Raw genomic sequence first — 16,483 nt, 5'->3', positions numbered from 1 at the left:
AAAAACAAGTTTTTTAAACTGAAAGTAAGGAGCGACATTAAAACTTAAAACGAACAGAAATTATTCCGTATATGAAAGGGGCCGTCCCCTCCTCAACCCCGCGCTCTTTGCGCTAAAGTTTTTTATTGTTTTAAAAAATAAAGTTGTGAGACAGAGTCAAAATTTAGCTTAAAGAGCGAGGCGTTGAGGAGGGGACAGCTCCTTTCATATACGGAATAATTTCTGTTCGTTTTAAGTTTTAATGTCACTCCTGACTTTCAGTTTAAAAAACTTGTTAATTTCTGATCGTTTTTTTAGTTAATGCAGCTTTTATTTTGGCTCATCGCCATTGAATAAGTAAACAAAATTTGCATAAAAATTTAATTTTTCTTTTGCTAAATGGCTGTCTCTAAATTTGGTTCTGACGTGATTTACAAATTAACTTACGTAACGAACTTCTATATTCGTATATTTTTCTTCCTGCAAAAAATACAAAGTTGCAGATTTTTGCAGATATGAGCTTGAAACCTATGTAATAGAGTTTTCTGATACGCTGAATCTGACGGTGTGATTTTCATTAAAATTCTTTCACTTGTAGGGGATGTTTCCCCCTCTTTAAAAAATCAGGTAAATTTTCTGAGGCTCGTAGCCTTTGATGAGTAATACTAAACTTAATAAAATTTATATATTTAGAATCAGCATTATAAGCCCGTTCTTTTGATACATTTATTGAAATCAAAATCCTGTTTTTAAAAATTTCGATTACTATTGAACCGTATCGCTTGTTTTTTTTTATTGTTTTTTTTTTATTACGTTTATGAGGGGGTTCTTCCCTTAGTCAATACTACGCTCTTTACGTTAAAAGTTAATTGTGCTTTTGTTTCTATTGATTTTTCTGCAGTATAATCTTGTATATTTGTTAAAAAAGGTCAAAGTAGGTGGGTGTTTTTGTTCTACTTTATTATCATTACATGATTTTCTTACAGTCTTGTAATAAATTACAAGACTTGTAATAAATTACGACACATATTTATTACCTGCCTATTTTAATTAAATCCAAGAAATCTAATCAAACAGTTTGTGGTAACGAACTGTAAGTAAGGAGCGATCCGGATCAATAGTAACCGAAACTCTAAAAAAAGGAATTTTGATACCAATAGATACATCAAAAGAATCATATTTTTATGCTGATTTCAAATATATAACTTCCATCAAGTTTAGTCGTACCCAAAAGTTACGCGCCTGAGAGTATTTGACTGATTCTCGAAAAAAAGGGAAAGACCCACTACAAGTTATAGAACCTTAATGAAACTCACATCATCAGATACAGCGTATCAGAGAACCCTACTGTAGAGGTTTCAAGCTCCTATGTGCAAAACTGTGGACGTTTGTATTTTTTGCCAGAAGAAAGATCACGGATGCGTGTTTGTTTGTTTTTTGTTGTTTTTTTTTTCCAGGGGTGATCGTATCGACCCATTAATCCTAGAATATAGTGGGAGGACGTATTGGAACGGAAATTAAAGGTTCTAGTGGCAAGTAGGCCCCCTCCCGTTCTCATGTTTTTCCCAAAGTCACCCGATCAAAATTTTGAGATAGCCCTTTTGTTCAGCATGGTCGAAAATATGATAACTATGTCTTTTAGGATGACTTAATCACCCAAAATCACCAGGCGGAGGGCTGAAAGTTATGAAGTTTACGCAATGTTAACACATAGTATTGGTTATTGGGAAGTATGCAGACGTTTTCAGGGGGACTTTTTCTGGTAGTGGGGGGGGGAGGCGTTTTTTTTTTGGAAGGATCTTTGCATGGACGAAGTTTTCATGTGGGAAGGGGCATTGCTATGAAGGGGGTGCCGGATTTCCCAGCATTATTTAAAAAAAAAGATCAGAAATTAAATAAGAAAACAAGTTTTTCAACTGAAAGTAAGCAGCAACATCAAAACTTAAAACGAACAGAATACGTGTATGATTGGGTTCGCCCCCTAGTCAATACCTCAATCTTTATGCCAAATATTTTTTAGTATTTTCATAAGAGCTATTTATTCTAATTAACGGCCTTTATGATTAAGGGGTCATTTTTAAAGAATTGGAAAAAAAATTCGAACTTTAGCGTAAAGAGCGAGGTATTTACTAGGGGGTGAACCCCCTAATATACGTATTAAAAATAAATGAATATAGAAGTTCGTTACGTTAGTTAATTCATAAGTTACGCATATTTGTTACTAATAAAAACGTTCGTAAATAAAATTATACAACGTTCGAGAAAGCCATTTAACCAAATAAAAATAAAATTAGTATGCAAATTTGGTTTTAATTATTCATGTACGATGAGCCAAAATCAAAACCTGTATTAATTCAAAACGTTCAAAAATTAAATAGAAAAGCAAATTTTTTTTAACTGAAAGTAAGGAGCGATGTTAAATCTTAAAAAGAAATTATTCCGTATATAAAGGGGCTGTCCCCTCCTCAACCCCTCGCTCTTCACGCTAAAGTTTGACTTTCTCACAAATCTATTTTTTTTAAAACAATAACAAATTTTAGGGTAAAGAGCCAGACGTTGAGGAGGGGACATCCCCTTTCATATACGGAGTAATTTCTGTTCGTTGTAAGTTTTAACGTCGCTCCTTACTTTCAGGAAAAAAACTTATTTTTTTATTTAATTTTTTATGTAAGAGACACAATACTGAAACTGTAATAAACTGTCGACATGGAGGGTCGGGGGTCAGCTCCCATAAGTTTTAGAATAAAATGTTGTTAAGAAGCTTTTCTAGAGGGAGGGGCAGAGAGGTTCATCGAGGGCAAGGGGGCCAGATCCAAGAAGATTTGGAATAAAATAGGGGAGGGGTAGAGGGGTCCATCGAGGGCAAGGGGGCCAGATCCAAGAAGTTTTGGAATAAAACATCGTTAATAAGTTTTAGTTCTTGGAGACTTTGATACCAAGTTGATACAATTTTATGTTAAAAATAAAAATATTAATTTTTACTCAAACAAGACTGCAATCCCAGTCCAGAACTCAAATCTCTAGAATAATATTTCTGTTTTTTTGGGGGGGATGGGGGTTGTATAGTGCAATTACTTCAAAAAAGAATTTCTGTTAATGAAACCTTTTAAAATGGAAATCAGCTACTCCCCTGCACCAATGGATAGATTTTGCTTTACACTCAAGCCAGATTATAGGGACACTTGTGGATTAAATACAAAATTTTGCACGACTATAGTTATATTAATGTATCCGTTTGTAATTGGTCGAGCTGGGCAAAGCTCAACTTCCATAAATATACCTTTAGGATTGACAATGAAATGTTAAGAAATTATTTTCCAGAATAGAGATGGAAGCTTGGAAAAGCAGTTTTCTTATCTCTATAATCATTCTGACAAAATTTGAAAGACACAGTATTAATAGGCAATATCGCAAGTACCAAGGAATTACCCATCAGTCAATTTAAATCTGAAATACGCGTGGGGTTGGTTGGCTAGTATACCATCGAAACAGATTGAGATTGATGGAACTAAAAACGATAACGAATGTATAAATATTTTTGCTTTGGGATCATGATATTATTCAGTTTCATTGTGTATGAAATATCTATATAGTTTTTTTTCGGTACACGGTTTTACCCTCCAACTTCTTTAGAATACATTTTTTTTTTTTTTTTTTTTTTTTTTTTTTTTTTTTTTTTTTTTAGTTGCAAACCCTCGAAAGTGAAGCTTTTGTTGTGCTACCGATTGATTGTGTCTCTTTTTTTATAATAAATTAATATTGCTACTAAAGTACTTGGGAATAAATTATTCCCAATAATATCATATTATATTAATAATATAGTATTATATTATATTAATAATGTTATGTTAATATAATATTATTAATAATATTATATTATATTAATCATATTTTAATATCAATAATAGTATATCAATAATATATATCAATAATATATCAATAATGTTATATTAATAATATTCCCAATAAAATTATCTAAGCTAATATAAGCCACTTCTTTAGTGCAAATGTGGCATTAGAAACCAGGAAAAACATGTATTTCCTATAAGTCGTGTATTATTGATAAATAGGCATGACTATGGCGTGGCTCAGATCTCGGTTCAGTCATAATATAATATCCTAATAGTTAAGATGGGCATGCAGTGCTATTTTAGTTTTTGCAGTGCATGCAGTGATTAGCAAAATGGTGCAAGTGCATAACAAACAGCGTTTTGGATAAATGAGATTTGCAATTCAAACATATTGAATTTTTTTTGTGTTTTATCCATGTTCCATATAGAAACAATTTCACACCAAACGAACACACAGTATGCTTCATTGTTTTCCCAACGATATTCTTTCCGAGTGTATTTTAAAACGTTCCATATAATCAACGAAGTGCAGCGCAAAAAGTTCCCAGAAACACATTTAAAACACAAAAGGCCTCTTTTTACAGTAAGTGACCCTAGCTTTTGGTCTAACCTTTACTTCCTCATTAGTGCTGAGCGAAAAGTTTCTTCTAGTTTTTCTTACAACTCCTTCGTGATTTTACCACCTTGTTATTATTGTTTGTTGTTTTTTTTTACTTTTTTAGTTTTTTCTTACAATTATGCAACGCAGATACAGCCATCAGAATAATTAGTTAAAATTGGTTTTGTGTAACAAAACCAACCTGGATAATTAAACAAAAGAACAAAAAATTAATTTTTGCACTAATGTACAGGGGGGAAACGTGAAGAAGGTTCATTTTGAAATAAGTTTCTTGCAGTGAAAGTAAATAGAACCGATCTAATCAGAATTAGTATATATTTATCGAAAGGAAACATTTTCAAAAATAAAATTTTGTCAAAGAAAAGTAAGTAGCCATATTAAAACCAAAAAACCCACAGAAAGAGAGTGGTATAACAATTCAAACTCAAAATGAACAGAAATTACTGAAAATGAATTAAAGCAACTGTTTTGAATGTTTGGTATCTTGAAGTATCAAGGGAAGTGACGATGAAATTTGATTCGTCAAACAGGTTAAGCGGAAACTCACATAACCATATATATTTTAAGATTAGGAAAACCCGGGAATTCGATTTAAATCGACCTCCGTATGCAGTTATGACCTCCGTAGGCAGTTATGACCTCCGTACGCAATTTTTCCGTTTCTGGTTGTAGCAGGTGCCAAAGTTGAAAAAAATAAAGACGAGGGAAAAATCAACAAAAATAAGCTGAAAACATATGACGCTAAACAGCTTAAACAATTGTAAGATGGTGAATGTGATGTGAAGCTCTTTTTAGATGTGAAGATGTCTTTGGGAATCAACACATCTTTAATGTTTGAATTTATACGGACGAATAATTTTGTTAATTTTGTTATTAAATAGTTAAAATTTCAAATTAACCATATACATTTTTATACATTTTTAAGATTATATTTTTAAGATTAGGAAAACCCGGCAATTCGATTTTAAATCGAAAAAACTTCCGTACTCAGCTGTGCCATTTCTGGTAGTAGCAGGTGCCAAATTTGAAATAAAGACGACGAAAAATACAACAAAAATAAGCTGAAAACATATGACGCTAAACAGCTTAAAAAATTGTAGGATGAGAATGTGATGTGAAGCTGCTTTTGGATGTGAAGATGTCTTTAAGAATCAACATATCTTTAATGTTTGAATTTATACGGACGAAAAATTTTGTTAAATTGTCATTAATTAGTCAATTTTGTCAAATTAACTAATCAGGTTTGCATATTTATTTTCTCGGTTCAACATGGCAGCACTGACGAAAATGTGAAAATGGCCAAATACTTTATAATTTCCATCAACCAAACGAACAATCTTAAAAAATTGCGGTTTCAGATATGAATATACCTAAGATGGGTTCAGGGAGGGATTTTTTGTTTTGATATCCTTGGTACTTTGAAGGCCATGTATTGTATTCCAAGATTTCAAGTAAAAAAGAACTCAAATCACCGAATTTTAATTTAATATCATAAAACATGAATCACAAAGAAGTGAAAATCCTATAGCCTTAAGGCATTGGGAATGAAGTTTAATGTACAATGACTCTAAATATTCTACTTTTCGTTTAGCTCCGTTCCGAAAAGCAATTTTTTCTAGGGTTTTTAGAAACTGTCACACTTCTATTAGAAACAGACTTAAAGAATTTCTGAATGAGATTGGCAAAATTGAAAGATTACGCTAGTTCAAAAAAAGGGCTAAAGGGTGAATTTAATAGTCTTTGAACATTTTTATATCGATAACGCACAAAGATGCTGTAGAAATTTACTTTGTTTTTTATTTTGCTAGAACTGTTATATATAGTCTATATATATATATTCTATATATTGCTTATTTTTATGAGACACTTAAGTACGCCAATAACATTATTCGGTACTTTTGCACTATCTGGTAGCCACCGCTATAACTGTATCAAGGAAACCAGACACGAAACCCACCAAAAGGGTATTTGCGATAGAGAAACGGAATGCAAAGCGTAGTATTTTTTGCGTTTATAATATTTAAACGTATTTAATATATGCTATGCTTATATATTCTATATATATTTTATATAGTCTATATATTTTCGACTTAGTCTATATATAGTCTATATATATAGTCTGTTATATAAGGATACTTATACAAACCAAACAAAAAATTTCTAGGACTATTTTCAAGGAGTTAAATTTATTTGTTTTATTTCGGTCGTTGTATTTGGGTTTCATGCATTTTTTGACGAACGCTATGAGCTCATCAATTCTTGTCAAAACAGATATTCTGCAATAAGGTAACATTCTCAGTCTTTGCCACAACAGTATTTGTTTTTTCTCTAAAAATCTTTCGAAAAACAGATGGTACTCTGCAAAAAAAATCCACTGATTTTTAGAATAAATTATAGTGTTTTGGTGAAGACCGTGTATGTTGTTTTATTCTAGAAGCTCTGCTTCAGAAGGAAGAAGAACAATTTTTTTTGACAGATGGTGCTGTGATCATGCAGACTACACATCTAAAGCCTGGCTGGCACGGTGACTAATTCACCCAATTTTTGTATTTTTTTTTGTGTGTTTTACAGTTCAAAGGAATAATAATGGAAATTTGTATAACTTTAAAAGATCATCGTGTAAGCCTGGCCAAAATTATGAACAATGATTTACAACATTAAGTTACCTTCCATGGACGGTTCGAACACGGCCAAGCAAATCAGCATGACCTTGTGAATATTGTTCTATTACATCTTTAACGTCGTAGGGTCTTTGAGCTTCGCGAAATCGACGTCGAGAGACAAGGAGCTTAAGCTAATAATAAAAAAGTTGCAGTGTTGTCATAACTATTAACTAACATGAATCGATCTAAAGTGATATCAATTATCAAAGAAGCCTTCAAATCATTTCCTCATTGCATTTCATGTCAATTTTTAATTGAATAGAAAAAATTGTACTGCTAGCAATTCATAGAATTTATTTTGACTCCATCAAAGAACGGGTGTGCACCTTGCTTACATGTAAGCGACACAATATTTTCGACTTACTTTGAAATGCACAAAAAAGAAGTAATAAGTTTCTTATAGACGTATCTATCATATGTTTTCCTTAACAGTTTAGGAATCTCCAGTTGGAATTCCAACTTAAACAAATATCCAGTTAGATTTTTATTTCCTTTTTTTGTTTTAAAGCAACTAATCCCTCTTGAATGAAGAGAGACATCCCATAATCTTGTCTTGAGTATGTTTCAAGATTGCTGCTGTCAACTCACTACCAACAAAACCAATGTTGAAAAAAGACGGCATAAGACCTTATGAGGGAGGTTTTTCTTTAGCCCCTTTCATTCCCGAAAACGTTGGGATAGCAATGATTTTCCTATAATTTGTGATATTGTCTTATATTTACATCTTATAATTTTGTTTTCTGCTTTATAGCCCCCTTCTCCCCCAAAATGTTAGGATCCTTCCAAGATATATCGTTTGTACGTACCCGATATAGTCGCTCCTCAAAATTCATTAAATTTGGTATGTACAATAGACAATAGCAGCGTTTCCATTCCTTCTTCTGCGTTAATTTTCGGAAATTTCTTTGAAAATTCTAGGGAATTAGGCCATGGACAAGATTTAGAGGTTTTTGACGATTTAGTTTCTAGGGGCCCTATCAATATAACGGCCTGACTGATATATTGGCAGTAAAAGACGAAAATATTCAGGAAATAAATGCAGTAGGGGTGTCATTCAAGCAAGGGTAAAGACAAACGGAGGATCAATTTTGAAGGTGCTTATAAATAGGTTGTTGGAGGCGTGTTAGCCTGTTTAAATTTTTAAGAAACAAATGGATTTTTGGCTCGAAGTTTCTCGTTCACACTGAGTTACTCTAGTCTGAATATTAAGCAGAAATTGTTTTATTTGTCAGAAATATGACAAAAATGAAATGACGTAGCTGTTATTAAATGGATTTACTCACTCTTTCATGATCATGTTTAATGAAAACTGTCATCGAGGAAGAAGTCGCTAACCTTCAACTCAAAAATGAATAAGATATATAGATTTAAAAATAAATCAGGCTTAGTTAAGTTGAAAATATTACCATATATTGCAAATTACTGTTAAAAGCATTAAAAATACACAATCATGTTTTATAAATTCGTGAAAATATTAGCAAGCATTGCTATCACCAAGCGAACTCACAAATAGTTAAAAAAGGCCGTTAAGGCCAAGTTTTAAGATCGCGTTTTCGAAAAATATTATACAGGGTGAATCGGCCGATTTCTGACTCGAAAATGAATAGGATGTGTAGACTGAAAAAAATCAGGCGTGGCTAGGTGAAAGACGCTTGTATATATTGCAAAAAAAATTCAAAAAGCATTCAAAATATATATATATTTATTTAAAAGTGCCAAGTTTGCTTTTACAATTCGTGGAAATATTAGCAAGCATTCCCGATAGCAAGCGAATTCACAACTTGTTAATAAAGGCCATCAAGCCCAAGAATTTGCTTGCATGCATCTCTGACCTGGTCTGAACTGATTTCACCCGACTTATAAGATCACTATGACCCACAGAATAATGTTCGATAACGTCTTTGACGTCGTAGGGCTTGAACGCTTCTTTGAACTTACGACGAGCAACAAGAAAACGAATCTAACAGAAAAGTAGTTTTTTTAATCTTTCTTTTTTGTGAGGCATTTATGAGAAAAAAAAGAATAATAAAAATTCTGCAGTAAAAATCTAGCCTAAGAAAAATTAAAAGGAAATATTGAAACAAAAACAATGGAAAAAAAATTAGTTTCATCATAGAAAATATGATTTTGAGAAAATTGAAATTTATCTAAAATTGAAATTCAAAAAAAATTAAATTACTACATATACTAAATTACTCAAATATAACAAGCGTGTCATATTAAATCTAAACAAAAATGCACCCAGGGGACCGAGTGGGAGGAGCATAGACTTTCCGGGCAAGAGAAGTGCTGCGCGAATATCATCCCAAATGGTTCAGGAAAAAAAAATGATGTTTTGCAAATTTTTTAATTTTCTCGCTTTTTTACACAGAAAAATGATAATCCTTTTTACTCAAACAAACTATGTAAAAAAAAACGAAACTAAACTCTCGTCCCTCCGCCATCCCTCCCCTCCCCCAGGTAAGATTTTGGGTTCTGGTTCCTTCAGACTAGACTTCTTTATGTCTCCATGCGCGCACTAGTACACAAATCCAAAGTACCGTTATTTCCAACACCTATTACCACAAACAATATTTTTAAGTCCTCATTGAACCAATTCCTACTTTCCTTCCTATTACTTCTTCTGTTGTTTTTAATCTCAATTGAAATTGCAACAGCTAAAAAGATGCTTAGCGAAACATAATAGTCAAAATTTAATAGGTATTTTTCTAATTTGATCAAAACAATCTTGCTCTATGAATAGGTCTGAAGCTAATTCAGAATTAAGCTACGTCTATAATACTTGAGAATAATTTCTTCTTCAGGTGAATTAAATTGATCATTTTTCTTTAATTTAACCCTCTATCTTCTTTGCTTTAATATTTGTGTCTACCGACTTGCAAAGCCTTCCTCAACTGTTTGTTTTTGTGCGTTATATATGGGATAATGACGTGCATGAAGATACCTTGTTCTGCGAACCAAAAAGTCCTGGAACTGCCGAGGTAATTTTCTTATCTTTTTTATACGCATTGGGTTTTTATACATTATTTTTAAGGTAAAGACCGTTTCCTACAGAAAACAGACATTTGGGCACTCCTAAACCTGGCATGAGTGAATTGAACCCCAATCCCTCCCTAGAGGGGGACACACTTTTGGAATCACAAGGGATGCCCGCACCAATGGACGCATCATGTTAACATAGGTACCGTGACGGTAAATGCTCGTACAAAATGTAGGACTTCGAATTTCTATCTCAATCGCACCATCTGTTGTCACTCTCTTGAATCAGCTTGTGTCCAGGGCCGAGCTTCAAAAGCGGCGCAAAATTAAGCTTACGACTATTACGCCGTAGGATTGATATCTTGTTGCTTGAATGGGTTAGGGCTTACGAAAATATTCCTAAAAAGACTGGTAAATGCATCCGACGTCTTTGAAAAATTGCTTTTAAGCTTGGATTTGAGCTTAAATTGATATTTTTTTGCTTGAATGGACCAGGGCTTAAGAAAATATTCCTACAAGGACTAGTAAATACATCCAACGTCTTTGAAATATTGCTTTTAAGCTCGGATTTGAGCTTAAATTGATATTTTGTTGCTCGAATGGGCCAGGGCTTACGAAAATATTCCTACAAGGACTAGTAAATGCATCCAACGTATTTCAAATATTGCTTTTAAGCTCGGACTTGAGCTTAAATTAATATTTTGTTGCTCGAAAGGGCCAGGGCTTACGAGAAATTCCTACAAGGACTAGTAAATGCATCCAACGTATTTCAAATATTGCTTTTAAGCTTGGACTTGAGCTTAAATTGATATTTTGTTGCTCGAATGGGCCAGTGCTTACGAAAATATTCCTACAAGGACTAGTAAATACATACAACGTCTTTGAAATATTGCTTTTAAGCTCGGACTTGAGCTTAAATTGATATTTTGTTGCTCGAATGGGCCTGGGCTTACGAAAATATTCCTACAAGGACTAGTAAATACATCCAACGTCTTTGAAATATTGCTTTGAAGCTCAAATTTGAGCTTAAATTGATATCTTGTTGCTCGACTGGGCCAGGGCTTGCGAAAAATTCCTACAAGGACTAGTAAATGCATCCAACGTATTTCAAATATTGCTTTTAAGCTCGGACTTGAGCTTAAATTGATATTTTGTTGCTCGAATGGGCCAGTGCTTACGAAAATATTCCTACAAGGACTAGTAAATACATCCAACGTCTTTTATGTATTGCTTTTAAGCTCGAATTTGAGCTTAAATTGATATTTTGTTGCTCGAATGGGCCAGGGCTTACGAAAAATTCCTACAAGGACTAGTAAATACATCCAACGTCTTTGAAGTATTGCTTTTAAGCTCGGATTTGAGCTTAAATTGATATTTTGTTGCTCGAATGGGCCAGGGCTTACGAAAATATTCCTACAAGGACTATTAACTACATCCAACGTATTTGAAATATTGCTTTTAAGCTCGGAGTTGAGCTTAAATTGATATTTTGTTGCTCGAATGGGACAGTGCTTACGAAAATATTCCTACCAGGACTAGTAAATACATCCAACGTCTTTGAAATATTGCTTTTAAGCTCGGATTTGAGCTTAAATTGATATTTTGTTGCTCGACTGGGCCAGGGCTTACGAAAATATTCCTACAAGGAATAGTAAATACATCCATCGTATTTGAAATAGTGCTTTTAAGCTCGAATTTTTGCTTAAATAGATATTTTGTTGCGAGACTGGGCCTGTGCTTTCGAAAATATTCCTACATGGACTCTTAATTAAATCCACCTTCTTTGAAATTTTGCTTTGAAGATCGAATTTGAGCTTAAATTGATATTTTATTGCTCGAATGGGACAGGGCTTACGAAAATATTCCTACAAGGACTAGAAATACATCCAACGTCTTTGAAATATTGCTTTTAAGCTCGGATTTGAGCTTAAATTGATATTTTGTTGCTCGAATGGGCCAGGGCTTACGAAAAATTCCTACAAGGACTAGTAAATACATCCAACGTCTTTGAAATATTGCTTTTAAGCTCGGATTTGAGCTTAAATTGATATTTTGTTGCTCGAATGGGCCAGGGCTTGCGAAAAATTCCTACAAGGACTAGTAAATGCATGTCTAGTCTATAAAAATGCCATAAACCCCATAACCCCTCTTGATATAGCCTTAAAAGTAATCATAAATTTTTCCCAAACAAACGAAGGGAAATGCAAACGATTTGATTATGATCTAGATAATAAAAAAACATAAGAAGAAAACTAAACCTAGACCACTCACATCAGACCAGGATTAGAACCAGAACGAGTAGGGTAATGAAAGACATGATAAGAAGCAGACCAAGTGAATACATCATTGAAGGCAGACTATTATTGATATAAGCTCCCAACAAAATAGTCGAACAAATTTAAGCAACTGAGCAATTGGCAAAATATCAAGAAGTTGATAGGCGCTCTTAGTAGGAGGCGAACCTTGCAGAAACAATGGCGATGGTAAATACTCCTTCGAAACCTGAATCCTGTAGCCTCCAAAGAGGAGATAGATGCCTCTTAAATGCATTAAAATAGACAAAGGGAAAATATTTAAGAAACAAATGAAATAAGGGAAAACTACACTGAGACATGGCATGGCAAGGTAGGAGAAATTTCAGGCAAAATAGTACATTATTGATCAAAAATCCTTCAGAGAATTAGATGGGTAATTAAGGTAAATGAGGAATAAGAGAGGACACAGAATTAATCCCTAAGACACACTGACAGCTTTTGACCGGGACGTAGAAACAATATTACTATAATTAACAAATTGAGACCTTTTTGTTAGTTATGACATGAGTATATATCTCATTGGACATCTAATCTTCAGTCATGTAGCTTAAGCTGTATAATAAAGTCAAAAACAGTGCCAAGTGCCATCTTCTTGTCCAGGAAAACAGCAGTAGGGTTTTATTACTATCTAGGATATCGTGAATGAATTGTTATAAATTTAAACCCTGTTCTCAGTTACATTTTGAAGATAATCGAAATTGGGACGGAGAAGTGTTGTTTTGCAAGTAAATAGGACAAAATCTTGTTGCACTGAGATCGTTCTATCAACTTTTAAACTGCAGACTGGATAGATATCGGGCGGCACTTCGATGGATCGAATGGGTCGTTGCCTTTATGCAATGCGATCATCTAGCCGACTAACATATTTTGGGGAATGATCCAGTGGAAAAGCAGAGGTTTGTTATATGTAAAAGTCAGGGCCGTATCCAGGATTTTATTTTTTGGATGAGGGGGGGGGGGTACAAAAGGATTTTTTCGGGTTTGGGAGAGAGGGGTTATAAAAAAAACTGGTAAAAATGTATGAAAAATTTGATAATGTTCATTTTTTGTTACGTTTTTAAGATTTGGACAAAGATTTCGGGGGAGGGGGCCCGAACCCCTAACCCCCCTAGATACGGGCTTGGTGACAGTACTTTTGCAACCTCGGGAATTACTACCTTTAACAGGTTTGTCGATAATCCGTTGGTTTCTTCTAAAATTCCGTTACTAAGCAGCCTGGTTCTGCTAATAAGTTTTTGCACCGTCAGTTGAGACGGAAACATCGAGTTTTGACCGGTTGAAGGTAGGTAAGTAGAATTTGTTTTTCTTTCTTAATTAGCAATAGCAAAAAGCAAAGGAGTCTCCCAAACTATAGTCGCAAAATGATTAAAACTTCCTTGTTTGCCTGCGATCCTGAATATATTTTACAAGTTTTAGTTTTTAACTTATCGTCTTTTGAATCACCAGAGCCAAAGAGCATTATAATTAAACCAGTTTATATCAAAAATTTCCACGCAAACACGACAAGTCAAGTAACACTAAACATTAAAGAGCTTCCATAAAGCCCACGTGTGAGATATCCATGAAAGCCAAACTATTTAGAAAGTCTTTCTAATAAAAAGTAAACTTTTGCGGGGAACATTTGATTATATATTGGCGTGTTTTCTAAGTATTATAGCTTCCGAGGAGAAATAGGATGGTAGTTGGGAAGACAGGAAGCAGAAATATCTTATGACAGACACGCAACTACTGGCTGTTTTTCAGCCACAACTAGGACTTATTACAATTATTAAAGCAATCATCTTTCCGTCCTCTCAGTGCATATCTTCGTCTGAGATCGTTTGAAGGGCATTGTTGCTATTGTATTAATTTAGTTTTTGTTCGACCTTCAAAGCGCCAGAACCTGTTGATAAAATTCCGTGGAGCTGAGGGGTCCAGAGACAAAATCTAGAATGTCTATAAACCAGACAACGAAAGAAAATTGAAATGAAAGTTTTTCGAATAAAAGAAATTTTCAAAGAAAGTACAGCTTTGATATTAATTTCAGTAGATTTTGACTTAGTAGAATGTTCAGGTTTTGTATTGTTTATATTTATAACTATAACTTTTATTTATAACTTTATTTATAAAGGTTTTTATTTTTATAAAGGTTTTTATAAAGGTTTATAAAAGTCTGTTTAAATGTTTTTTTAAAAAGATTTATAAAAGATTATAAAAAGGTTTATAAAAGTTTTTTTAAAAAGATTTTTATAAAGGTTTTTATAAAGGTCTTATAAAGGTAAAACCTTTATAAAGGTTTTAACTTTATTTATAAAGGTTTTTTATTTATAACTTTAACACTAATGTTTCTAAAAATCAGGGAAGTAGACTAAATTGGTTTGATATTTGGAAGCCTTATTTTAGGAAAAATTTCAGCAAAGGGAAATTTATTTATTAATATTAAAATTACTTTTTTGTCAAATCAAGCTAAAAAAAAACGCACCCAAAATCTCACCAAAATAAAAGAGTGAAAAATGCACAAATGCATTTGGAATCTTTAACTTTGTTTTAAAAATATGAAAAAAAATGGCTCCCCACTTAGATTCTTTTTTTTTGTTTTCTATTGACAAAAGATAGTTTTCACTTATTTTGTTTTACAGAGAAGAAACATCTTTTCATACAGTTCGTGGTAACGAACTATAAGTAAGGAAAGACCGGCTCAATAGTAACCGAAACTCTAAAAAACGGAGTTTTGATACCAATAGATAGATCAAAAGTATCAGATCTTAATGCTGATTTCAAATATTTAAGTTTCATCAAGTTTAGTCCTACCCATCAATTTAGTCCTACAAAAGAAAATTTGCCTGATTTTCGAAAAAAGGGGGAACACCCCCTAAAGTCATAGAACCTTAATGAAAATCACACCATCAGATTCAGTGTATCAGAGAACCCTCAGTGTATCAGTAGAAGTTTGAAGATCCTATCTGCAAAAATGTAGAATGTTTTATTTTTTGCCAGAAAAAAGATCACGGATGCGTATTTATTTATTATTTTTTCCCCAAGGAGTAATCGTATCGACCCAGAGGTGCTAGAATATCGTGGGAGGGCTCATTCCAACAGCAATTAAAAGTTCTAGCGCCTTTTTTAAGTGACCAAAAAAAGGATGACAAGGATGAAAAGGATGACTTAATCCCCCAAAGTCCCCAGGGGAAGGACTGAAAGTTGTGAACTTTACCCAATATTTACATATAGTACTGGTTATTGAGAAGTATGCAACGTTTTCAAGGGGGATTTTTTCTGGTTGCGGGGGTGGGGGTCAGAGGTTTTTTGGGAGGATATTTCCATGGATGAAGTTTTCATGGGGCAAGGGACATTGCTATGAAGGGGGCGCCGGATATCCTGGCATTATTTAAAAAAACGATCAGAAATGAAATAAAAAAAAGTTTTTCAACTGAGAGTAAGGAGCAACATCAAAACTTAAAACGAACAGAAATTGTTACCTATATGACTGGGCCCGCCCCCTAGTCAATATCTCGCTCTTTAAGCCAAAGATTTTTTAGTACTTTCATAACAGCTATTTATTCTAATTAACGGCCTTTGTGATTAAGGGGTCGTTTTTAAAGAATTGGAACAAAATTTGAACTTTACCGTAAAGAGCGAGGTATTGACTAGGGGGCGAACCCCCTAATATACGTATTAAAATTAAATTAAACAAAATTCAAGAAAGCCATTTAACCAAATAAAAGCAAAAGTTTAAGAGTTTGCAATAAATAAAAGTTTAAAAAGATCAATAAATAAAAGTCCAAATAAAAGTTTGCATATTCAATGCAAATTTTGTTTTAATTATTCATGTACGGTGAGCCGAAATAAAAACCTGCATTAATTCAAAAACGTTCAAAAATTCAGCAAAAAAACAAGTTTTTTTTAACTGAAAGTAAGGAGCAACTTTAAAACTTAAAACGAACAGAAATTATTCCGTATATGAAAGGGGCTGTCCCCTCGTCAACGCCTCGCTCTTTACGCTAAAGTTTTTTATTGTTTAAAAAAAGTTGTGAGAAAGAGTCTAATCTGAAAGTTTTTTTTAACTTAGACTAAAGAATCTAATCTTTTTTTATCTAA

The 16,483-nt window shown here is 33.3% G+C and overlaps 1 protein-coding gene across 5 annotated transcripts in view; it reads right to left on the bottom strand.

Annotated features, from left to right (window-relative positions):
- The window catches only part of LOC148948272 (potassium voltage-gated channel subfamily KQT member 1-like), a 420,960-nt gene that overhangs the window by 49,956 nt on the left and 354,521 nt on the right, over positions 1-16,483 (bottom strand). For 3 of the 5 annotated variants that reach the window (XM_089093854.1, XM_089093856.1, XM_089093857.1), the window contains one exon: positions 7,116-7,243. In XM_089093854.1, coding sequence (XP_088949980.1) covers positions 7,116-7,243 — 128 coding nt within the window. Of the gene's footprint in view, positions 1-7,115; positions 7,244-8,944; positions 9,073-16,483 lie in introns of all 5 variants that reach the window. The other 2 variants (XM_089093855.1, XM_089093858.1) reach the window with 1 other exon arrangement.

Source organism: Artemia sp. Qi Xiang Cuo, chromosome 9 (assembly GCF_049724085.1).
Source record: "Artemia sp. Qi Xiang Cuo chromosome 9, ASM4972408v1, whole genome shotgun sequence".
Taxonomy (NCBI): domain Eukaryota; kingdom Metazoa; phylum Arthropoda; class Branchiopoda; order Anostraca; family Artemiidae; genus Artemia; species Artemia sp. Qi Xiang Cuo.
The sequence above is the reverse complement of the archived record's forward strand: the minus strand, read 5'-3'. Positions and strand labels throughout refer to the sequence as shown.